Source organism: Lissotriton helveticus, chromosome 12 (genome assembly GCF_964261635.1).
Source record: "Lissotriton helveticus chromosome 12, aLisHel1.1, whole genome shotgun sequence".
NCBI lineage: Eukaryota > Metazoa > Chordata > Amphibia > Caudata > Salamandridae > Lissotriton > Lissotriton helveticus.
The window spans coordinates 603,799,518-603,825,930 of NC_136073.1; the positions used below are offsets into that span (position 1 = coordinate 603,799,518).

Here is a 26,413-nt window from a genome sequence, read left to right on the forward strand (position 1 = left end):
CCCACTCACCACTATGCTTCAGAGCTTTAAGATAGCGGCCCCTATGGCAGCACGAGTGAGGCAGTCATTCAGCGCAGGTCCGGAGAGCACTGAGCCATCGCACCATGCTCCACTGCCACTCTGGAGAAGTCCCCAGGTCAGGGTTTCCACTCCTGGGTCCCACAAAGAATGCCCCGCGGCCCGGGTCTATATCTGGGCAAGGAGGCAGTCCCAGGAAGGTGGAGGCTTGCCCGCCAGTAGGCCACAATGTGCCGATATCGGCCCAACTAGACTTGTCTGCTTGGTATGTGTACTCCCAGCGTCGCTGATGTCATCTCACCAGTGGTGTAGACTGACTCAGACAGGATGGAGTCGGATGTGGCGGGATAGTTCTCTGGATCATGAGGTTGTAAGCGAGGGCGGGCTCAAAGCATGGCCACAATGTTAGTCCCACGTGCCATGCCTCCACCCACCTTCCAGAAACTCTTTCTTTGAACTTTCTCTTTCCATCTAATATGCTACCTTTTGAAGTTGAGCAGCAAAACAGCATTTAAAGTATATCATCCTAAGTCCATCTTCCTAATATTACCACTTTAGAACCACTCCCTTCAGTCTTTTGCGGTTTACTGCCTGCCTAGAACAGTTTAGTAGGTAGGGGATCCGATGTCCTAAATATGTCTTTTGGATATGTGCAGAAGCATCCATAAAATACATACAAACAGTGCACAAACGTACACATTTTGACTAGTATCATACATGCAATCAATGACAATGATAAAGTAATCCAAAATTCCATGGTGCTCTCATGGCTCTGAATAAGCCTCTTAAAGTTAACGTTTAAATACTTATTTGTAACAGTCCTATCAAACAAGACAACAGAAAGAACTAAAAGTACACAACGTGTTTCAAATTAAAAGATAAACATTTAGTGAAATGCGATTGTGCCAAGATGGTAAAATTGCAAGGAAAATGGGCAACATTTCCATAAAAACAAAATGGAGCAAAAAAAGTTGAAGGTTAGCTATCAGCAAAGCTACAGCAAACCATTGCTGACCTTACAGTTCTGGCTTCTGGAAACACACATGTGGCTGTCCCTGTTTCTGAGAACTCAGCGCAAAGCTAAAGAAAACAAGCATTGGCCATGCCAATGGGTCTGGCTTTAAAGTAATGTTGTATGGTCATGTGAAACATTACAAGTAAATAGCATGGGAATGGATATATTTGTATGGAAGCAAAGAACTGAAGCAATATATTTGTGAGACCTACAAGCTCAGGTGACAGTTGCCCTTTTAAGCCAGGCCTAAACATCCATGCAGGTTAATGACGTTCCTCCTCCTGTCTGTGCTGTTGTCAGAGAAAAACACCATACTTTATTTAGTTACCTAAGACACTTTAATGGAATTGCAATGTCATGTGTGTGCCCCTGAATGTTCAAGCTCCGGCAGCTGAATAATTAAACAAAATGATTACATCTGTGTAGAGGACAAGCACTTTTCTGCGGAAGCACAGAACTTCTACCCAATCAAAACATGTACTCCTGACTCCTAACATGTGGGCGGTACCAAAGCCACTCTCTACTGATACGCACATATTTATCTGGTGACAGCTGTGCTGTCACGCCAGACCATAAAATACATAGGGCCCCATGTAGGTAAATTAGATTTACCGACTCATAAATACCGAATTTTACCGATTCGGTATTCATGAATCTGTAAATCTAATGTAGGTAATTTTTCGGTAAAAAATACCGAATCGGTAGGATTCGGTATTTACCGATTCTGAAATTACAGAATCGGTGTTTGCTATTGAATCCTATGGGCCTTGAAGCCCATAGGATTCAATAGCAAATACCGATTCGGTATTTACCGAATCGGTAAAAATACCGAATTGGCAAGGGGGACAGGGTGTCACTTTGACACCCTGTTGCACCCCTGTTTCTGGCTTGTGTGCCATGTGGCACACAGACATGCCCTAAGGGCATGTCTGTGTGCCACATGGCACAGGTGTACATGCACAGATGTGCATGTACACAAGAATTCCTTATTTACCATGCAATAGTATTGCATGGTAAATACCGAATCCTGAAAGCCCTGTAGCAGTGTTAAAAGTGCTACCTACATTGGAAACATACAGAATCGGTAATTTTACCGATTCTGTATGTTTTCAAGGGCCCTACATCTCCATACCCCAATACCGGTCGGAAACGGCCGAAAATCTGTATTTTCGGCCGTTTCCGACCGGTATTGGGCTACCTACATCAAATGCACCTATGCCTGCTTGGAAGGACTCAGTAGAAAGCAAACTCAGTAAAAAGCAAAAGCAAAAAAAAACATAGGGCCATATTTAGAGTTTGGCAGATGGGATCTTCACCATGAGAGAGCGCAAACTGATATAAATATATGAGTACATCATACTTACCTATAGAGAGCATAATTCATGAAGAGAAATGCCATGAGTGCTAATAGTATCTGAAATTATATTCTAAATGTATAGCTAATATAGAGATTTAAGTAGAAGTGGAATTAATACAGAAATGTGTGACATTATATGATTTTATTAGACGTGATTATTTTGAATCTATGTCGTGTAGCTGTTAACATATAAGATGGTCTGTGGTAAAACGCAGAACGTGGTAGGCCTCAGGGCCAGAGCTGGAGCTAAAAGGGAAGGTGTTTCTTTTCACGACACAGATTGTTTAACGTTTTTGGTCATTGCATTAATGGGCCATGATTTAGAGTAATGTTTTCTAAATAATAGAATAAGAGTTTTAACATGCTTTATTAAATTAAATGAAGAAATTGAATGCTATAATCATAATGTGAAATATTGTAGGCCTGAAATGTTTTAGCATTGATTTACACGTACATGTCTGGGCTGAGAAATGTTGCAAGCCTTTTTAGAAGTCTATGAGAGTTGGGTTCTTGGCGGCAGATATCTGTCTGCAACAGGAAAGGGGGGATCCAATTATAAGTGAATGAATAGAGGCCTGTTCAGTAGACGGCCCAGACATGGAGGAGGGTTCTGGAATGTTTAAGGGGTATCAGCGGGCCGGAGAAGAGACTGAGAAGCAAGGTCAACTCTAACGTCTGAGGCCCAATACAAAGCATCATGGAAAAAGCCTGAAGTTGCACCACGTGAGAGGCGTTTCGCAAGGGGCGTCTCAAATGTTGTTGACTGTTTTGTATTAGGGACAGCACCCCTGGGTGGAGTTAGAGCAGAGACCTGAGGACCCTTTAGAGAGCGGATGGGTAGGCAGTGAGGGGTCATGACTGGAGAACTTTAGGTTTTCACCAAGAGACTTAGAGTGGGTGACTTCCCTTGGGGGTCATTCATTGCTGACACCTTTGTTAGGTTGGGATTTGGTTAAGTAGGGATACCATCTAGAACAGGGTAGGGACGCCTAACCTGTGTTTGTTTTCCTCCAACCTAAATGAAGGAGAGATATGCGTCTATGCTGATAGCTTTGCTATTTTTAGAACTTGTGTTAGTGATTTCTGTTGCTCGTCTGAGGGCTTTTCGAGAGCACATGTATGTAATTGGACCTGTGTATCTCGTGAATCTCATTCTGAGATGCTTGTATTTGCAGCTCATTATATCTTTACAATAAACTTTTGAAACCTAGAAGTTGTCCGTGATCTTTGAGAGTAGAGTCTTTTCTTGGGTGAACTAATTTGCAGATAGGTGTACTGTTTCCTTCCAAGACAGGCAATAAAGGTTCAGTCGACCAGAACGAGGTTTGGATCAATAGAGATAAGGTATCGATCAAAATCTCGCCCTTTCAGTTGGTAGCTATAGAGGATGGTTGCCTTCTTGAGGACGGTGACCTAGGCCAGGGTAGCTTACCCCAAGGCCCCTAGAAATCGATGATCGGAAGAACAGCCCGCAGATGAAGATCCGGATGACGTGAGACAGAAAAAGCAGCAGTATCGGTCGAGAGTGAGTATAAAGGGTTATGCGTGTTAGATTGCGGTGTTTTTGTATTGTATCTATGTTGTAATGTCTGGCGGAGTTGAATGTCTGTAGAGTGACTGTGGAACAGGTTGTGAGCGCGCGCAACCGGTGGAAATCTTAAGTTCAAGGAGAGCTTAAGTGGTTCGGGTGTATCGGACACCCAGAGTAATTGTCAACTAGTGTGAAGGGGGTCATGAGGTACCATTGATCACCCGAGAGACCGAGATAGGGGGAACGTAAGAGTGAGTGCGTGAGTAACGGACGCTGGTCGGAAGTTACTGTGTGTGTAAGTAACCTATCAGAGAGACGATAGACATCTCGTCAGTTGTGTTGACAATTACAGATAGACTGTGGACGTACAGTCGAGAGAAGTGACCGCTTGGTCGGAAGTAGTCATTTTTCAGTGTATGAATGGGACGCATGCATAACCGGGAGACGAGTTGAGAAAGGAGGGGTGCTGCTGCGAAGCGGAGAAAAGAGACGTCAGGTGGTGTCGCGCAGTGATTGGCTGACCGGAGAAAGACCGCGCTGTGATAGGCCAGCTAGCGAACACGTCATACAGGGTCGCGACGTGATTGGCCAACAGGAGAAAGACCGCGCTGTGATAGGCCAAGCTAGCAAAGCCGCGACAGGATTGGTGGAGTGTCACCAGGAAGTAAACAGAGTAGCGAGGCTGGATTTTGTGCGCATAATTATGAAGTGTTTTAAATGGTTGAAAGCGCTGTTTAAGAAAGAGAGGCGAGGATCGTATGAAGGGGAAGAAGCCCCGCCGGAGGGTACGCCAGCTCGTTATATGGCAGTAAATGTTGGGTTGCATACGATCCTTTGGATATCAGAGTGGAGTAAGATTACTGAAGGAAACGAGGAACTGACGTTCCCGAAGTACGGGACGTTCAGATTAGAGGTGTTACATCGATTGAAATCAATCATGACCTCAAAGAGACCCTTGCCTAGACCAACCCAGTTTGAAGCCCTTGAAGCATGGCTTAGGGCAGCGCATGAAAGGAATATGAACAGACGACAAGAAAGGGTGAAACGCTCGGTAAGGGCAGTACAGGATGCCAGGTGGGATGCGGATGCTAAAAGATGGAGAGTGCATAATTTGGAAATAAATAAACTGTACCCAGTGTTAGAGGCGCCAGTAAATAAAAGCCCCCTAGAAGAAGATGATGAGAGCGAAACAGAGGACAGCCTGATAAACAGATTACTGACAGACAGGCCACCCCCGTATAATAGAGCAGGGGGAGTGGTCGAGAATACTGAAGGAGCAGAGGGGGGCAATGCAGGAGAGCATAGACCGCTTCCCAGTTCAGAGTGGGATCCTGAGCCAAAGAAAGAGTTGCTCCAGCCTAGTCAGGTGCAACAGGTAGTCGGTAGGTTTGTGGTACAAAGAGCGCCGGAAACGGAAAGCGCCACATCCTACCCATTACCAGATGCACTACAGGTACCTGTTACCATAGGTCCTATAATATCGATATATGACCAAGAGAGAGCAAAAGGGGAAGAACGGAAACGGAAAGACAGAGAAAGAGCAGAGCAGGCAAGGAGGAACGATACCACTAATTCCCCAAGTCAGATGCCGATACCCAGAGAGTGGAGCACCCCGATGCACACAGCAGGGGACCCAGGAGGAGATCCTGGGGGCCCTAGATGGCCAATGGATCTGAGGGGATCTGGACGAAAATCCTTTCAAGAGCTAAATGAGTACATGAAGCAGTGGGATGAGGCAGTGAAGGCTCAAAAGTGCATCAATGCTGCAGAAGCAGAAAGGGAAAGTCAGGACAGCAGAGCACGAACTCACTGCGGGGCTGGGGAGAGTAGCCCGGAGTGGGACTGTAGAGGGAGTAGGGGAGTCACCCATTGGGCCCGGAATGGAGGTAGAAAAAACCTGGAAAACGGGGGCCCCGGGAGTGGAGGGGTGGCGTGCCCAACACTCAGTGAAGGGGAGAGGAGAACGCAAGAGTACAGGAACAGCTTTGAGTGTCCACACTGTGTGCCTGGCACCAGAGAACAGAATGGGAGTTGTGAGAGGTCGCACCATAGTCCCTGTGATGACAGAAATGAGCGCAGCCCAGGGAATATGGGGAACCAGGAAGGATCGTATCGGATACTGAGCGATACGAGGCAAAGGGAGTGTAGCGACCAGAGGGAAAATAACAGAGAGATGTGCGGTGAGAGGAGAGAAGAAGACGAGAGTGGGCAGAGAGAGAGTAGAGATAAAAGGCCCGTGTTCCATCACCTTCCAAGATCGGATGGCCGAGCATGGGACCTGGAGAGATGGGAGCAAGGGAGGCCACCCATTAATTCTCCTGAGCCCAAACGCAGAGCTCGAAGTTGGGATGGTAGGGAGACCAGTGAGCCCCCTTCGAAAGACATATTGCGAGCTGAGATAAAAGCCAAGAGACTTGATGTCTCCAGCTTAAGGTCAGATCTGGATGACATGGTAGATGGTACCCTGCCTTTGGAAAGAATGGAAATGTATGAGCAGGATGAAATACTGTATATGGCAAAGGACATCACACGAAAGGCGAGAGCAGTCCATGAGAAGTTAGTCGAACTAGCAGGCAAATATATGGTGGACTTGTCAAGAACCAAAGCATTACAGGGTAACCACAGGCTACATTACTCAGATCGAGATCTAGATGAGAGGAGAACGATTGGGCTGAAAACACACATAAGGGAACTGATTACTGGAATAAGGACATGGAGGGCACTAGATAAATGGGAAGAGAGGTGGTCCAAGAAAGGGACCGGCAGGAGAAGCATGATTGGTATAACACCAGGACAGCAGGGAATAGAAGCTTACCCTTTGCGTGAAGTTGCCAATGGGAGCTATGTACATGTCCCTTGGAGTAGGGGAGATTTAGCTGCTTTTACCACATCTTTCCCCAAGTTACGAGAGAGCCCCGTGGAGTGGTACAAGCAAGTCGAGAGGTTTGTAAAGATCTCAAAAGTCCTATGGATAGATCTGAACACGCTGTTTGACATTGTAGTACCAGGAGATCTGTGGACAGCATGCAAGGTTAGCGCTGAGTGGCCCACAACGGAGCCAGAGAGAGATGCTAGGACTAATGGGCCGTCCGAGATCGTGATGGCAAAATTCGAGAGAGTGATGACTTGGCTGAAAGAAAAAGTGCCAATGCAAGACATAGATTGGGTCAGAATAGACAGAACGAGACAGGAACCCAAAGAGACAGTCCATGAATATTACGAGAGATTGCTGAAGGCGTTTAAACAGTATAGCGGCTTGGATGTAATGGATCCAAAGGACATAGGGCAATTCGTGTCCAAGTTCGTCCTGGGACTGAGACCGGATATTAGTTTAATGATTCAGCAACACTCGATTTGTTGGCAAAGTAAACCCCTAGATGAAATACTGAGATATGCCAGGTACTGCTGTGATGAGGTAGACTCCAAGGCTAAGAAACTAAAAGAGAAGCTGATGGTGGTACAATTGCAGACAGCAGGAAAGGGGGGACCGCAACAACAGCAGCAAGGGACAGGTACAGGAGGTAAGAAGCAGTACAGTCAGAACAAGGGTAATGAGGAGAGTACTACCTTTAGACCCAGAGTAGACATAGCTACCTTGAAGAAAACGACTAGGTGTCACCAGTGCAACGAGTTGGGGCATTGGAAACGCGAGTGCCCTTACAATGTAGAGATCGGAGAGCAAGAGATAGAGGAGGAAGAGGTCCAGAGCGCACCTATGAGAGGGGCGACGCCATACCAAGGAAAGGTGCTCAAAGGGGGGGGGGCTCCTCCCCGAGCCCAGTTCCCGCAACCTCCTCGAGTAGGGAGTATGGGTAAGACCTATAGACAAATGCCCCTGTTTGTGGAAGGTGAAGAATGCTATTATGTGGATCCATTAACCGGACAGAGAGTGGAAAGAGAAGACTGCACCCTTGGGGCAGCCTTAGAGGTAGATCAGAGGGGACCCTATGTGGAAGCAGAAGTAGCAGGGTGCCCTACGACATTTCTGGTGGACACAGGAGCCACTAGATCCACGATCAGATCAGCTGCAGTTCCAGACCTGCCCATGTCTGGAGAGACCATACAGGTGGTAGGGGTCGCAAACAGGAGAATAACCAGCCAATTGACAGAACCGGTACAGGTGAAAATAGGGAAGTACAGCGATGAGCACCAATTTGTGGTTTGCGATTCAAGCCCTGTGTGTCTGCTAGGAAGAGACCTGTTGTGCAAATTGAATTGTACTATATATTGTACACCCCAGGGAGTGGAGGTATTGACTAATGATGATGATGCAGATTTCAAAGTTGCAAACTCAAGAATATGTGTGGAGCTGTACCCTACTTTGACAGTAGACGAGCTTCCCTGGGATTTGAGAGAGACAGTGGCATCAGAGGTATGGGATTTCACTGGGGAAGAGATTGGATTGGTCAAAGGGGTGGACCCAGTGAAAATTGTAGTGAAACCGCATGCTGAGTTCCCAAGAACACCCCAGTATAAATTGACTCCAGAAACGATTGCAGGCATAAAACCCGTGATCGAGTCCATGATTAAACAGGGAATACTGAAAGAAATCGTGGGTAGTCCATGTAACTCCCCGATTATGGGGCTGCAGAAACCAAATGGGAAATTCCGGATAGTGCAGGACCTTCGAAAGATTAATAACATAGTCGTTTCATGTTGTCCAGTGGTACCGAATCCATCAGTGATACTGTTTCAGATTCCATTCCAAGCTGAGTGGTTCACTGTGATAGATCTTTGTCAGGCTTTCTTTTCGATCCCTTTGGACGAAGATAGCCATTTTCTTTTCGCATTTAAGCTGGAAAATCGCGTCCTAACATGGTGTCGTATCCCTCAGGGGTATACAGAGAGTCCATCGATCTTTAACCAGCTTCTGAAGAAAAATCTTGAAAGTCTAGTGCTGCCCCAGAAGTCAGTTCTGGTCCAGTACATAGACGACCTCCTTGTGGCGTCAGACACAGAAGAAGCTTGCAGGGAAGACTCCATTGCTTTGTTAAATCACCTAGCTGCCAATGGGCACAAGGTGTCCCCGGGAAAATTGCAGTACTGCCTGACAGAAGTGCAGTACTTGGGACACAGAATTGAGAAAGGCAAACGAAAAGTGTCACCAGACAGGATAGAGGCGATCATGAAAATGAATGCGCCTCAGACACAGAGAGAGGTCAGGATGTTCCTAGGGATGGTGGGTTATTGCCGACAGTGGATCGTGAACTTTTCACTGAAAGCAAAACCTTTGCAAAAGCTGACGCACAAGGAGGTGAGTGATCCGGTACCATGGGACAAAGACTGTTTGATGGCATTCTTACAGCTGAGAGAGGACCTGTGTCGTGCTCCGGCATTGGGAATGCCTGATTACAATAAACAATTCTTTCTTTACTGTTGTGAGAGAGAAGGTTGTGCGTTGTCTGTGTTGGTCCAAATCCATGGGAATGCCCGTAGACCAGTTGCTTATTTCTCAGCTACTTTAGACCCAGTAGCCGCAGCGTTGCCCGGATGTCTCAAATCCGTTGCTGCAACGGGTGTCAGCATAGAGAGATGTGAAAATATCGTCATGGGGCACCCGTTAGAGGTGTGCGTGCCACATTCTGTTGAACTGTTGATGACCAGGACCAAAACACAGCATCTGACCAATAGCAGGCTCACGCGCTATGAGCAAGTTATTCTTGCTGCAGAGAACGTGACCCTCAAGAGATGCTCTGTTTTGAACCCTGCTACCTTAATGCCACTTCCAAATGATATTGATGATGATGATGAATATACAGACCATGACTGTCTCGATGTGACTGAACTATGCACCAAACCCAGACCCGACATCGTAGATGAGCCACTGACCGACCCAGACGAAGTTTTCTTTGTCGATGGCTCATGTGTAAGAGACGAAGTTGGGCAGTTGAGAGCAGCTTATGCTGTTTGTACAATTGAAGGAGTTGTGGAAGCAGGGTGCCTGGAAGGAGTAAACTCCGCTCAGGTAGCCGAGATTATTGCCCTAACACGTGCTTGCTTAGCAGGCAATCAAATTCGAGTCACCATCTACACCGACAGCCAATACGGGTTTGGGGTGGTTCATGATTACGGGCAGTTATGGTCTCAAAGAGGGTTCATGACTTCTTCAGGCTCTCCCATTCGCAATGGAGAGTTTGTGCGCTTGTTGTTAGAAGCATTGCAATGTCCAACAAGTATCGCAGTTGTAAAGTGCATCGCACATACCAAAAATGAGGACTTTGTTTCGAAAGGCAATAGATATGCTGATGAAGTTGCGCGGTATTGCGCAGAACAAGGTTACTCTTTCACAGAGGTGGATGTGGGTGGAATAAATGTAAGAACTGAATTAGCCATGATACTGGAAACTGTTGATACTTGGGATGAATTGTCAACCATGCAAGAAAATGCTCCTGATTCAGAAAAGGAAACATGGGTAAAGGCAGGATGTGTAATGGGTGAGACTCATTTTTGGGTCTCAGCAGACGGCAGAGCAGTGTTGCCCAATGAGATGGTGAGTCCAATGGCTAGACTCATACATGGTCCCGTACACTTAGGGAGAGATGCTATGCTGAGAGTGTTTAGACAGACTTGGTACAATCCTAAGTTTAGAATAGCAGCAGAAGCAGTGTGCCAGCGTTGTGTGACCTGCCAGCAGCTGAATGTAGGGAAAAGAACACCAGTTGCACTAAGTCACATAGGAAGGTCTGGAGGTCCATTCAACAGAATGCAGATAGATTTCATTGAAATGCCAAGATGCAACCGCCTCCGCTATGTCCTGGTGGTTGTTTGTGTGTTCTCCAGATGGGTTGAGGCATACCCTACACGTAGGTGCGACACCCTCACAGTGGCTAAGTTACTGCTTAGAGAACTTATCCCTCGTTTCGGGGTGCCGGCCTTTTTGGAATCAGATAGGGGAACACATTTTAACAGCGAGCTTGTGAAGATGATTTGTGTTGCACTGAATATAGACCAAAAGCTCCATTGCAGTTACCGACCAGAAGCCTCAGGAATTGTGGAACAAATTAATGGCACGATCAAGTCCAGAATAGCGAAAGTTTGCTCCTCAACGACCCTGAGTTGGCCTGATGCCCTGCCATTGGTACTCATGAGCCTTCGTAGTACCCCAGACAGAAGAACAGGGTTGTCACCACATGAGGTGTTAATGGGGAGAGCAATGAGACTGCCATCTATTCCAGCTACTGCACTGTTAAATATCACAGATGATATGATCCTGGACTATTGTAAGGGGCTGTCTGACGCCATGCGTTCTGTGTCCCTTCAGGTGCAGGCTGCAGAGGTTCCAGCGTGCCAGGGCCCTTGCCATGACCTGTATCCTGGGGACTGGGTCCTGGTGAAGAAACATGTGAGAAGAAGCTGCTTGGATATTCGTTGGCGTGGGCCCTACCAGGTCATCCTGATCACAAGTACAGCTGTAAAGGTGGGAGGCCTGCCCAACTGGATACACGCGTCGCATACGAAAAGGGTTCCAGCACCTCTGGAAACAGCTCCTCTCTCGGATGGACGTCCAGCTGAGGACCAAGAAGCCATAGAGGGGGCTAGACAAGCTGTAGAGGTGCCAGTGGAAGCAGGGAACGAGTCTGACCAAGCTGAGGACGGTCAGTACAACAGCGAAACAGAAGACGCTACGGAAGGAGAAGACAGCTGGGAGTACGAGTCTGACCCTGACAGGTCTGAAAGAGAGCGAGAACAGACCAGAAGGAGAAGGAGTAGAAGGGCACGTGGAGAAGCAAATTGGCCGCAAAGAAGAAGTTCTAGCCTGAGGTCAACTCCAGAAGCAACCCTTCCTCCGATATCAGAAGACTCAGACCCAGAAGAAGGTGCTCAGGGCGCTGAGGCACCGGACCGAAGAAGGTCAAGAAGAGTGCGTGTGCCTAACAGAAGATACTCCACACCTGAGTGGACATATCTGGCGACAAATGTCTGTGAAACCGGAGACAGGGAGGATCCGAGCGGTGGTGGTGTCCAGTTCTGAGCCCATTATCACCGTGGAAATACAACTGTTGGTACCCGGTGTCGAACAAGAAGGGTCACTAACATTCGTGCTCCCCAGACCTCCCCGCCTCAGCAAGTTAAAACACATGTTTCTTACAGAATTGAAATTCCCCGACTTTGGTACCACGATAACAGCACATGAAGAGCATACTCTTCGCATGGAAATATTGAACTATGCTATTGAAGCTGCAACCACAAATCTAATAGTCGATTGTTAAAGGACTTTGTAAATAAAGCAAGCAGAAGAAAAGAAGATTACCTAGCGCCCAGGAAGCAGAGAATTTTAGGGAACCCCTTGAGTGGATGGAGAAGGGCTAGGGTTGTCTTTTTGAACTGTGAAAGGACTTTTTGCGAAAAAGGCTGTCAGCCTCCAGCTGTGTGGATTCTAAAGACAAAAAAGGATTGAAAGAGACTGTAAAGGAACGAGAGGAAAAGAACTTTTTTGCAAAGAGAAAGGGAAAAGCTAGATTGTCTGACGAAATGGAGGCCGGCACCCCGAACCGCAGAGCTAAATGTATAATAGGTACACTAATAGTAGGAGTGATAATATTAATAGCTTTAGTGGTAACAATTTCTTATGTAAAGGGACATGAGGAAGAGGTAAAGGTAACTGATGCGAATTCTGTAGTAACACTTACACCCACTGTTGCAGGTGAGAAAAGGGAAAACACTCAAGAGAAAGCGTTATTGGCTGCAGAAGCCCGCAGGTTACATGTAGACGAGTCCCAAGGAGACTTTAGGTCAAATGCTTATGCTAAACTTTTGTATGAATACGTGGATGCCATGGAGGTTAAGGATTGCTACGTCTGCATGCAGTTGCCTGCGTCTGTAGATGAAGGAATTCGATATCATCACCTCCCTCTGACATATGGCATTACATGTAGCTTATTGCTTAGTATATTTTATGAGAGAGATAGTTTTGAATACTATTTCTCCAATTATGATTCTGTGTTGCCAGAAGTCCCGAATTATAAGCAGATGAATAAATGGGATTACTGGAAGAGTGAAGACAGATTGGCCAAGTTCTTCATTCCTTGGATTACCTTAGATACTTCACATGCCCGTAGAAATAATCTGACATGCAAGGTGTCAGAAGTCGAGAAAAAGTTCATAGGGCAGGTGGATGATCGTTACAGGAGACAAAAGATTTTGAAAAAATCAGGACAAGGGAAATTAGATTGGACCGAGGAAGAGAAGTCACACAAGAGAAAGGGTAGTAGTGGTCCAATAGCTTTAGATAAAGCGCAGAAAGGAAAGTTATGTCTTCACCGAGCCAAAACGTATTATGAAAATGTATACGTGGGTGAAGTTGACTGTGAACATGCTTTTAATTTAGAGTACTACACTAAGGATTTCCTGAAGGGAATGCAAGTGATTCCAAATGTGTATTTTGTATGTGGAAGAAATGCTTACGTGAGACTACCTGACAACTGGTATGGATCATGTTACTTGGCAATTGTCTTCCCCAAAATATATCATGCACAAGACTTATTGATCATTGAGGGCCAGACATCATCGAGGGGAAGGAGAGATTTGGGCGATGCAGAAATGGTTGGAGATGTCTTTGGAGCTATGTTCCCTCTTTTGGGAATAATCCTTAATGATGTTAAAATTAGACGACTGGCAACAGTTGTCGACAGGTTGTCTGCCAGCACTGCTCAGTCCTTAATGCTGGTAGAAGGAGAGATGCAATCGATAAGGGCTATGGTTCTTCAAAATCGGCTTGCATTAGATGTCTTATTAGCAAAAGAGGGCGGAGTCTGTAAGGCTTTGAAGGTTCAGGAATGTTGCACTTACATTCCAGACCTTTCAAAACCCCTTGAGAAAGTTATTAAGAACATAACTAATATACACAAAGAGATCGAAGACTTGAGTAGAGAAAATGTCTGGGAAAAGGTGGGCCACGGAATGAGTACAGTTGGAGGGTGGTTTTCCACCTTAGGCAAAAGCTTTATTTGGTATATCCTAAAGCCTATCATCATAATATTGATCTGTGGGATAATATTGTGGGGATTGGTGAGGGTATTCAAATGGTACAGAGCAAGAAGGTCAGAAAGGGCCCAAAGAGAACAGTTGCAAAGATTGGCTGCCATACAAGATAATCAGTACAGGAGCCTGAGAGCTCTGGAAGCGCAGAGAATGCCAGCAATAACTGCAGTTTAAATGTTAGTGATGACCCCGAGAGGTCATCAAAGGGGGGAACTGAGAGAGCGCAAACTGATATAAATATATGAGTACATCATACTTACCTATAGAGAGCATAATTCATGAAGAGAAATGCCATGAGTGCTAATAGTATCTGAAATTATATTCTAAATGTATAGCTAATATAGAGATTTAAGTAGAAGTGGAATTAATACAGAAATGTGTGACATTATATGATTTTATTAGACGTGATTATTTTGAATCTATGTCGTGTAGCTGTTAACATATAAGATGGTCTGTGGTAAAACGCAGAACGTGGTAGGCCTCAGGGCCAGAGCTGGAGCTAAAAGGGAAGGTGTTTCTTTTCACGACACAGATTGTTTAACGTTTTTGGTCATTGCATTAATGGGCCATGATTTAGAGTAATGTTTTCTAAATAATAGAATAAGAGTTTTAACATGCTTTATTAAATTAAATGAAGAAATTGAATGCTATAATCATAATGTGAAATATTGTAGGCCTGAAATGTTTTAGCATTGATTTACACGTACATGTCTGGGCTGAGAAATGTTGCAAGCCTTTTTAGAAGTCTATGAGAGTTGGGTTCTTGGCGGCAGATATCTGTCTGCAACAGGAAAGGGGGGATCCAATTATAAGTGAATGAATAGAGGCCTGTTCAGTAGACGGCCCAGACATGGAGGAGGGTTCTGGAATGTTTAAGGGGTATCAGCGGGCCGGAGAAGAGACTGAGAAGCAAGGTCAACTCTAACGTCTGAGGCCCAATACAAAGCATCATGGAAAAAGCCTGAAGTTGCACCACGTGAGAGGCGTTTCGCAAGGGGCGTCTCAAATGTTGTTGACTGTTTTGTATTAGGGACAGCACCCCTGGGTGGAGTTAGAGCAGAGACCTGAGGACCCTTTAGAGAGCGGATGGGTAGGCAGTGAGGGGTCATGACTGGAGAACTTTAGGTTTTCACCAAGAGACTTAGAGTGGGTGACTTCCCTTGGGGGTCATTCATTGCTGACACCTTTGTTAGGTTGGGATTTGGTTAAGTAGGGATACCATCTAGAACAGGGTAGGGACGCCTAACCTGTGTTTGTTTTCCTCCAACCTAAATGAAGGAGAGATATGCGTCTATGCTGATAGCTTTGCTATTTTTAGAACTTGTGTTAGTGATTTCTGTTGCTCGTCTGAGGGCTTTTCGAGAGCACATGTATGTAATTGGACCTGTGTATCTCGTGAATCTCATTCTGAGATGCTTGTATTTGCAGCTCATTATATCTTTACAATAAACTTTTGAAACCTAGAAGTTGTCCGTGATCTTTGAGAGTAGAGTCTTTTCTTGGGTGAACTAATTTGCAGATAGGTGTACTGTTTCCTTCCAAGACAGGCAATAAAGGTTCAGTCGACCAGAACGAGGTTTGGATCAATAGAGATAAGGTATCGATCAAAATCTCGCCCTTTCAACCACAAATGTGATGGATAGCTTGTTCGAGTATCACAATATTCTATGGCACTTGTAATACAGCAGCGGACATATTCGTCACATTAGTGAAGGAGTATCTCATCCTCCAAACTCTAAATCAGGGCCCCAGTTAAAAAAAAGCAATGCAACAAGCAATATAGGTAGATTTTCCCGCAAGTACATAATCTTACCCCGTACAAGTTTGGTAACACATTAGAGCACAAATATATGTTTTGATAGCAAATATTATGGCTACGGAATAGTTTCCCAGAGACCACAAGGAAGGACACATAAGAGCAGACCGGCACCTACAGATTTAGCAGAGCCATCAGAGGAAACGTTATAATTACCTTGCACGTCTATGGCCACTTTCCTCGATGACACTCCTGGATTCTTCTTCACTTTGCACTGATAGGTCCCAGAGTCTTTTACTTCCAAGTATGCAATGGTGATGGAAGCATTTCCTTGACTGGGGTTCGCGGCTGTGAAACTGAGCCTCTGCTGCAGACCTGGGGGAGCTTTGTTAATGATCTGATTGCCCATGTATGTCAATATCTGTTTGAAACAGAATAGAGTAATGGCTAAATACTGTGGTTACTAATTAGTTCAAATCTGTGCTGTTCGTTTTGAAAAGAAAATGCAATCAAATAAAAAGGCCACAGACAGTCTACACAGAAAGATTATAGTTTGGGTCGTACAGTATGAAGCAATATGGTTTGCCAGAATAGCTTCCAAATTTGATAGTGTTGAAAATCTAGTTTCTTTTTATTATCTTTAGGGCCAACATGTTTTTATGACTTCGTAAATGTGAACTCCTCCCATCGTGCTGCATTGTTAATGAACAACACACTGCTTATACTCAGGGACACTTGAATTATGCAACAGGGGAGGGCCAAATTATGTGGCTAGATTGAGGAAATTATGCAGCAACAAAATGGGGCATAAGGGGGAACAGCTTGTGAAGGTTTTACTACGTTTTGTGTCATTTTTCACTTGTTAACACTGTCTGGTCATTAAAGTGACCAGTCAATCTTTGTGAAGGGCCTTCCAGTCTGCTGCAATATGTGGTGCTACATTGTTTTGACTTTTGAACCGTTTGAGCTAGAAACACTTTTTTGTTAAAGTCTGCAGATTATGCAGCAGGTGGTGGATTCTGCAAAAAAACTGCAGCTGCATAATCACATTATTCCATTGACCCTGCTTTTACTGAGGTACAATAAATGTCGGGTCTGGTGGCTCAGAGGAATCATGCATCCACTGCATGGGCCTGTGTTTAACCTCATAGTCGCAGGTTCAAATGCCAGCAGGTCCACTCAGCCTTTCATCCATCTAAGGTTGATAAAATGAGTACCATTGAGTTGGGTAACAACAAACATATGTTATTCAGCGCCAAAGACCTATGGGTGAACGTGTGCTTTACAAATACACATTATAAATGTCTTAAAATGACAGAAGGAACTTATAGACTGCAGAACCAAGAGAAGTGAGGCAAGACTAGCGGCACTCTCCTGGCAGCACTTGCAGATTGTCTGCCTTCAGTACAGCACCAGTAAAGTGATACAGAGTCTCTCAATTTCACCAACAACAGGTTCAGGACATGCATACCTTATTTTTTTTTTTATTTGCTGAAATTGCAACCAAATTAACAGATTGCCACCGCATACGTGTGGCAAGGCAAGGTAACCATCTTTAAAAGATTTTTTTTCTTTGTAAGAGTTATCATTACAAGATGACTGCTACTCATGTACAAAAAAAATTGACAAAGCGAGCAGTTTTCATAAAATCTCAATTCTTGTTTTAGTTTATTACCAGAGACAGTGGTCCCTGAATTAGTACAAAATATATGTAAAATGAATATAGCCTCAAACAGTACTATATTTTAGCCAATGTCCAGCCGGACAAGGGCAAATTTAATATGCAAAATAATGGAAATGTAAACAAAAATGCGAGTCAAATAACAGTGGGATATAAGCCTGAATCCGTGAACCCACATATCAGACAAACAAACAGAGTAAAAGGCTCAGGCAGCATGTAGTTGTTTCAATAAGGAAATACAAAGATAGCAAAAAAACAGTTATTGCAAGGTCACCTTTACACAAATTATAACTGAGAATCGCCGTGTAAAAGGTTGACAATTGTGTTGATGGCGTTTCGATCCTTTACAGAAAGATAAAGGATCATCATCAGGACTGTCAAATAAAGTGCCTGAAAACAATTGCCTGTGAATTACTGTATATTTATACACATAGAAATTAAAATGGGAGAGAAAAGGGAAAAAAAGGGAAAATATACATAATGTCAGTCAGGGGTAAATGATCCAGAGAACACAGATAACCACGGTAGTTTGGCGTAAAAGTAAGTGGATCAACACAGCAGTCAGGTGTGCCAGTTGGCGTGTGGAGAAGGCAAGGTGCCTAACTTCGAGATTCCAGGTGACGTGTGCGGTGATCGCAACAGTCATGTAGGCGTTTGGAAAGGCGCCATGCCTGCCCTTTACGAGAATCGAATCATAGTGAGAGTGTCTCGTTAATCGGACGGATGTTGGAACTAGTGTTGTTGTGAAATAGGGTGGAGGGATTGTGGAAAGTACTCAGCAGCACTGTGACGGTAGCTCAACAATCGTGCCGGCGTGAGCTATACAAATGCAACTGGTGTGGTGATGAAGAGAGATGACATCTTAAGAGTGTCAATGCATTACGTGTGGGATCTGATATGCAGCTTTGAAGAATATAGTATACCTGCAGTTTAGCCCGTGTGGCATGGGCTAAAGTGGGCGCGACCTGATTGCCAACAGTCAAAGACCTGTGGGTTAGATAAGGACGGTTTTAGCGGCAATTAGGAGCGGGTGGCGAAAAATGCGTGGAAGGAATGGAGGGACTTACCCATAAACTAAGGTTGAGTTTAATTGTTGATGCATGGCCAACTTAAATAAAAGTCTTCAATTGCGGGATAGTTCCAAAGTGGTAGGGATGCGAAGGCCAGCGGGAAAAGTGAAGGAGCACTTAGAAACTAATACCGCAGTGGGTGAAGGGCTGCGTGCACTGGAGTGAGGGTATGCTTTTCTCTCCCATTTTCATTTCTACATGCATAAATATACATTCACAGGCAATTGTTTTCAGGCACTTTATTTGACAGTCCTGATGATGATCCTTTATCTTTCTGTAAAGGTTCGAAACACCGTTGACACAATTGTCAACCTTATACACAGTGATTCTCATTTATAATTTGTGTAAAGGTGACCTTCCAATAACTGTTGTTTTGCTATCTTTGTATTTCCTTATTGACACAATTACATACTGCCTGAGTCTTTTACTCTGTTTGCTTGTCTGATATGTGGGTTCACGGATACAGGCTTGTATCCCACTGTTATTTGACTCGCATTTTTGTTTACATTTCTATTATTTTGCATATTAAATTTGCCCTTGTCCGACTGGACATGGGCAAAAATATAGTACTGATTGAGGCTACATTCATTTTACATATATTTTGTACTAATTCAGGGACCACTGTCTCTTGTAATAAGTTAGTTCCATAGGTCCCTGACCGATCCAATTTGGGTTCCCTTGTCTCTAAAAAATTCTTGTTTTAGGCCATTTGTTGCAATTCAAACCCCCTCCCTTCTATGGTTGCTCTGTAAGGTTGCTGCCTTTAGTGATTTTAATGTGCTGAGGTCTTGGCGATAATGAGTTATTACTTTGCGTGACCGGTCCACAGATGACAGTTATCTAGTGAAAGTTTTTAATCTTTGTAGATATAAATCTGAGCCGCTGATGTTGCAGAAACTGAACAGTGTTAATTCAATCAATCAATCAGGGGTTGGTAAATCGCGCTACTCACTCGTGATCGTCTCAAGGCGCTGGGGGAGGGAAAAGGGGGGCTGCTCCGGTTAGTTGAAAAGCCAGGTCTTGACAGCCCGTCTGAAGGCGTGCAGGGTAGGCGAGCATCCTATTTCTACTGGGAGAGTGTTCCATGCTGTGGCTGCGGTGTAGGAGAAGGCTCTTCCACCGGCTCTGTTTCGGTGGATGCGGGGGACCAACGCCAGGGCGAGGTCGGCTGAACGGAGGTTCCTCTTGGGTTCGAGGAAGCTCATTCGGTTGTTGAGGTATTTGGGTCCGATGTTATACAGGGATTTGAAGGAATACGTGAGTAGTTTGTAGGTGACCCTTTACTCAATGGGGAGCCAGTGGAGTTCTCGTAGGTGTGGAGTCATGTGTTCATGGCGCGGTGTCCCTTGGATAAGCCTGCCGGCAGCGTTTTGGATTGTTTGGAGTTTGCGTAGTAGGGATTTGTTTATTCTGACGTTGAGGCAGTTGCCGTAGTCGAGCCCGCTGGTGATGAGTGCGTGGGTGACGGTCTTTCTGCAGTCTGGGGGAATCCATTTGAAGGTCTTACGTAGGATCGGAGGCAGTTGAAACTGGTGGAGGAGATAGTGTTGATTTGGCGGGTCATGGAGAGGGAGGAGCCGAGGACTATGCCGGAGTTCCGAGCGTGGTCGGTCAGGGTTGGCGGGGGACCGTGGGCGGGAGGCCACCAGGAGTCGTTCCAGGCGGTGGGGCGGGGTCCGAAGATGAGAACCTCGGTCTTTTCGGAGTTGAGTTTGAGGCAGCTGTCCTTCATCCAGGTGGCAACGTTTTTAATTCCTTCTTGGAAGCTGAGTCTGGTGTCTTCTGGGTCGCTGGTGAGGGAGAGAATGAGCTGAGTGTCGTCAGCGTAGGAAACAATGCTAAGTCCGTGCTGTCTGACGATGGCGGCGATGGGGGCCATGTAGATGTTGAAAAGGGTCGGGCTCAGAGAAGATCCTTGCGGGACTCCGCAGACGATGTCGGTGGGTTTGGAGAGGAAGCGGGGAGCATGACCCTCTGTGTTCTGTTGTAGAGGAAGGATCAGATCCAGCTGAGGTCGTCTCCCTGAATTCCCGCATTGTGGAACCTGGTGGTTAGTGTGCGGTGTGAGACAGTGTCCAAAGCTGCAGAGAGGTCCAGGAGGATGAGGGCTGCGGTGTGGCCCTGGTCAAGCAGCATACGGATGTCGTCGGTGGCGGCGATCAGGGCTGTCTCGGTGCTGTGGTTACTGCGGAAGCCAGATTGTGAGGGGTCCAGTATGTGGTTGTCTTCGATGAAGGTTGTCAGCTGGGTGTTCAAGAGCCTTTCTGTGACTTTGGCAGTGAAAGGGAGGAGGGAGATGGGTCAGTAGTTCTTGAGGTTGGTAGGGTCGGCAAATGGTTTTTTGAGGAGGGGCTTCACCTCCGCCCGTTTCCAGTCCATGGATCAGGTGCCCGAGATCAGGGAGGAGTTGATGGTACGGGCTAGTTCGGGTGCGATGGCCGTACAGGCTCTGTGGAAGATGTGCCGGGGGCAAGGGTCCATGGGGGCTCCTGAATGAGTTTTCATCATGGTGGCGGCAATAAGTTCGACGGGAGCGAGGGTCCAGGTGGTGATAGTTGGTTTGGTGGTGGTAGTGGTCATAGGGGTGAAAGCGTTCGTTGGTTCATTGAAGTTGCCGTAAAGGGTCATGATCTTCTGGTGGAAGAAGGTGCTGAGCTTGTTGCAGAGGTCTTGGGAGGGTGTGATGTCAGTGGCTTCGCAGGAGGGTTTGGTGAGATGCTTGATGACATTGAAGAGTTTGCTTGTGTTGGCTCCATTGGCATTGATTTTTTCCCTGATGACGGTTCTTGCGGTGTTCCTTATCAGCTGGAGATAGTTCTTCATGGCGACCTTGTGGTTGGTGTGGGCTTCAATGGTCTTCTGGTTCCTCCAGGTTTTCTCCAGGCGCCTGCAGGTGTGTCTGGCCTCTAGGAGTTCGGTGGTGAACCAAGCAGCTTTCACTGGGTGTTTAGTGGTAGACTGGCGGAGGGGGGCTAGTTTATCAGCACAGCTGGCAATCCACAGGTGAAGTTCCTTGGCACGGGCGTCGGAGTCAGCGGTTGCTGATGGGGGTCATGGAGGAGGGTGGTGTTAAGGAGGTCTGCGGTGATTGTCCTCCAGTTCCGTTGAGGCAGGCACGGGGCTGCTTTGGGTGCGGTGCTGGAAGTAAAAGTGAAATGGATGCAGTGGTGGTCTGTCCAGGAGTGTCGGGTGGTGTGGGTGAACCAGATGTTCGGCCCTTCAGCGAAAATGGGGTCCAGAGTGTGTCCAGCGATGTGGGTGGGTGTGTTTACTAGTTGCTTGAGTCCCAGGTTAGCGAGATTCTCAAGTAGCGCGTTGGAATTGGGGTCATGGAGGTTCTCAAAGTGAAAATTTAGATCCTCGAGTAGAATGTAGTCCGTGGAGGTGATGGCATGGAATGCGGCGAGTTCTGTGATGTTGGTAATGGGTTAGGCGCGATGTCCTGGTGGTCTGTAGATGAGCGTGCCCCGTAGTGTTGTCCTGGGGTTGGTGTGGATCTGGAAGTGGAGGTGTTCTAAGTTGGGAAGAGTGCTGCTCGGACTGGGGATGAAAAGTTGGAGTGAGGTTTTGTGTACGATGGCGATCCCTCCCCCCGGGTTGTTTGGGCGGTCTATCCTCTGGAGCTTGTAGCCATCTGGTATAGCTGTGGTGATGTCAGGTCCGGAGCTTGCGTTAGTCCAGGTCTCAGTGAAGAAGGCGACGTCAGGGGCGAGAGTGTCCAGTAGGTCCCATATCTCTATGGTGTGCCGATGCAGGGAGCGTACTTTGAGAAGGATGCAGTGTATGGTGCAGCTGGGTTTGGTGGCAGGCGGTATTTTGCTGGCTATGTGTGTGGCGTCCGCAGAGAATGTGCTTCGGCAGTGGGCGCACAAGAAGGCTCCATGTGTGTTGTAGGGTGATGCTCATATGCAGTGCTCGAGGTGGCTGGGGTTGAGTGCGAAAAGGCAGGTGAAGGTGTAGCGGTGGAGGACTGGCCGACCAGGGGTCCTGGCGCTTGGCGCGGTCCAGACACGGACGGGTGCAGACAGGCTTGACTTAGGCACGCCTTCGGGGCGCCAGCGGCGCGCCCGCTGCGCGACCGGGCAGCGGTCGCCGTTATCAATGGGAGGGGGGCGGGATCAAAGAGGACGCGGGCGGGAGTCTGGTGGGGCGGGGCTAAGGGGCGAGATCACTGGGGCTCGGGAACGGGAGGCAGCAAGGCGCTACGGCGATGGAAGTAAGTGCACAACCTGTAAGCCCTAAGAAGGAAATTGGGACCTCAATACAGACAGATTTGCCTGTCTGTTAAAGACAGCACTCTATCCCACAATTTTACATTTAGGGCCATATTTATCATTATTTTAAGTAACCCAATGCAGCAAGACACCTTGCTGCGCTGCTTGAAATGGAGAAGGCAGGAATGTGCTAGATCCATCAAGATATGGCACATTCCTGATCTCTGCATTCGGTGGTGCACAAACTGCTGCTTAGCGCCAATGCGGGCACCATGATGCAAGGTTCCCCATTTTATAAAAAAAGATTGTTGTTGTGCCAGAAGGGACACCTTCTGGCATAAAAACAATCCTCTGGGGCTTTTTCTTGGAAAGACGTAAAAAACAAAGAGAAAAAAAATATTTCCCCTTTTTAGGGCTCCCCTGGAGAGGAATAGCATTCTGACGCGTTCCCAGGTCTACCAAAATTGGTAAAATTGTGACTGCTTCAATTCAAATATTTATTATGATTTAGAGCTCAGAGAAGTTCCACATAAAAACGCATATAATCAACTCCAATTTTACCAAATCAGTCAATACTTAAAAACAAACCGATAAAAACCACAAAACATCAGTGATTACAATTTTCATAAATAGTACAAGACTCATAATTGCTTTAAGATTAAAATGAGGTAGGATGTGGTTACATAACCAATTTCAGGTTCCTTACAATTACAAAGTTAACAAGAGCGGGGCAAAGCAAATTGTACCATAAAATTCTTAGGCCACGTCAGCTGTGCATTTCGGGGATGTGAAATGAAAGAAATAAGTTCTATTCTTTGAAAGATAAAATACAAACGTTTTAAGATACTCAATAGCTATATACAATGCACCATAAGCAGCAGCATAAAAGATGGCATAAAGTGCAAGTGCTCGAGCAGAATAACAAATTGAAGAGTCCTTGAAAAGTACTAATAGAATTCATTTTACATACAGAAAGCCTAGCAGATAAAATATTTCTTAACTAAATGGTATTCAAATGTATATGGCAGTATTCATAGCAGCATACAAGGAGATAAAAGTGCAAAAACTCAACTACAGTATATGTCATATCATAAATACTCTAACATTTTACCATCTGATAAAAACAATCCAATAATACTACTTATAGGATTCATTAAAAAATGCCCAGATAGAGACCTAAGCAACCAAATTCAAGTGTACAATGTACAAGCCCTAGTTCTTATTTTGTTTTCTTGCCATGATCTAAGTGACTCAAGAAGACAATCATTTCGTCCACAATGTTTAGTAAGAGAAAATATGGAAATTATACCTGTCCTCTGGGTTTTTTATATTGTACTAATTTGGTTAATATTTGTTCTCATTTACACACTGTTTTAAAAAAGTGCGTATATGATACTTCCTCCTTCTCTGAACAGAAAAGGAATGTCAGCTTATTTACAAATGTCTTAATAAAGTTCAATAAGCTTTGGGGGATGCCCACCATGAATGTGAAATCTTCCTATGGTAAAGTATATGGAATAGTAAAAAAGTTTATTTAACTAAAACAAATTAGTAAAAATATTTTTATGTTAAATATTAATGTAAATGAGTTTTAGATATTTATAACAACATTTAAAAAATGCTACAGCACTCAACTTAATTTTAAATTAAATATGTATTTAATTTAATTGTGTTAAATTACATAAAAATTATTTTTTTGAAGTTAATATTATAAAATAAATTCCCACTCACAATAAAAAAAAGATTTATACTGTAGTACTTTAGTAGTAGTTACTGAAATACTACTAAACATACTGCAAAATACTGTTTATGCGTAGCCCCCACAATTATCGTGTAGGCTCTATAGAATTTGCCCCTACAAATCCTTCTGGAGATGATCCAACTAAATCATTCATGCTCACGCTCTACATTCACTCAGTACAGTAAAAAGCTAGTACCAACACATTTTTCCAGAGCTGTTTGCAGCAGTTACCATGGCAGCATTGATTGAAGTGACTGCTGTGGGTTTATTTTAGATGCCCCTTTCTATCCACTTAATCCATTCCTTCTCACAAAAAAGTGAAACAAGAGTACTCACCATAGTGTCCAGGCCAGACGGGTCAGGGTTCATGAGAGCCCACTCAATGTCGAGGTTTCCAGTTTCTGTAGCATCCAGTACATATGTGCACGGTATAGTTGTCGTGCCCCCTTTCACTTTGAAAAGAGCCTCTGTACTGAGCTCGTTGATGGTCACAGCTGTAACAGCTAGTGAAAAGTAAAAAATAAAGATCATATCTATTATTTAGTGTTTCTAACTTGATAACAGCAATCTCTATAACAATAATGCATTCATATTGAACAATAGCAACACATTGACACATAAAAGGCATCAAGTCAATGCCATACATATAGTAAATCATATTTCAAAGAGCATATAAAGTGCAACATCATCATCTATAAATCACTTTCTCGCTATTATTCTCAATGAAGACATTTTACATTTGTCTCCACACAACACGAATTATCATTAAAAGTCCTTACATAACTAAATTAGAAATTCAAATGCACATAACTATATTTTTCATCATTAAAATTCTATGAACAGTTAGGTTGCACAAACACCTGAGACTAATACCATCGTATTAAAGAAGAAACAGGTTTTTAGAAATCTATATCCAAAACACAATAAAAAAACAGACATCTATCAAAATGGCAACTGCTTTCATTAGAATATCATATTTCAAGAAATAATTCTAATTTTACAGGTTCTCATTAAAATATTCAACCAGGTACCCACAATTATCATAGATGTTTGGAAAATGTCCATTAGCTTTGAAAAAAATCAGATTCTAGACTAAAATATTCAATTAGTCGAGCCTGAAGAACCTGCAATCTAGGTCAGGGTGTGTTGGCATCAACGTTAGCCCGACATGCATATGAATCATCAACAGTGCCAAATATCAACCTTGACATTTTAATGGTATTGTCGGCAGTCTTCCTAACATTTTTTTTTTTTTTTTTTTATTTATCACAGTTGTGGCAATCAATTTAAATTCCGCCCTGTCTGGTTAATTTAGCAAATATTTGTTTCGAATATCCATCCAGCAGAGGCCTCATAAAATGCAGCATTCCCCTTAAAACAACTTAGGTGACATATAATGAAAATCCTATGAGTGCCCAATAGACTCCACCAATAACATATACTCACTTGAAAATCACCAAAGCCAGATCACCACAGTAACTTATGTGAAGATTATGTTCAATGATAATTCTAGAAGGGGAAAGTCCATTGTAGCTAAGGGTCTTATTTAGAGCTTGGTGTAAACTGAAAATCTTCGAATTTCTGGAGGTCATTCTAAACACAAAGTAGAACCCTTTGACTGAATGTCCTCCCAACAGGAATTGCATTGTGAAGGAATTTCAGTTGGTGAATTCTATTCTGTATTTAGGGTTACTTCCGGAAACTGTAGGATTTTTTGTTCCCTTAAAATTCGAAATAATGCCCCCAATATGTGTTAGTCTTTTGTGTGTCGAGATCGCTGATCTGCAAATATTTTAAAACCTGGAATTGGAACTGACAATTTTTTCTGAGGATCTTCATCTAAGGATTGCTTGTTCCACTTATTGCTAAGCTTAAAAGTCACTATTTTTCATGCCATATTTTGTTTAACCTATTTTATTTACATGTTGGCATTTTCAAATACGTTAAACAGCTTATAAGGCATTCTGCACAGTTTGAACATAGAAGGCAATTTACCATACCACCTCACAGTGCAACTATATTAACGATAGAGCAGCTTTGACATAGTCA

General features: G+C 44.7%; 1 protein-coding gene across 1 annotated transcript in view; it reads right to left on the reverse strand.

Annotated features, from left to right (window-relative positions):
- The window catches only part of LOC144799679 (coxsackievirus and adenovirus receptor homolog), a 316,427-nt gene that overhangs the window by 136,283 nt on the left and 153,731 nt on the right, over positions 1–26,413 (reverse strand). Inside the window, exons 2-3 of the mRNA XM_078671161.1 lie at positions 24,701–24,867; positions 15,875–16,079 (exon numbers count right to left, since the gene is read on the reverse strand). Coding sequence (XP_078527287.1) covers positions 15,875–16,079; positions 24,701–24,867 — 372 coding nt within the window. The remainder of the gene's footprint in view (positions 1–15,874; positions 16,080–24,700; positions 24,868–26,413) is intronic.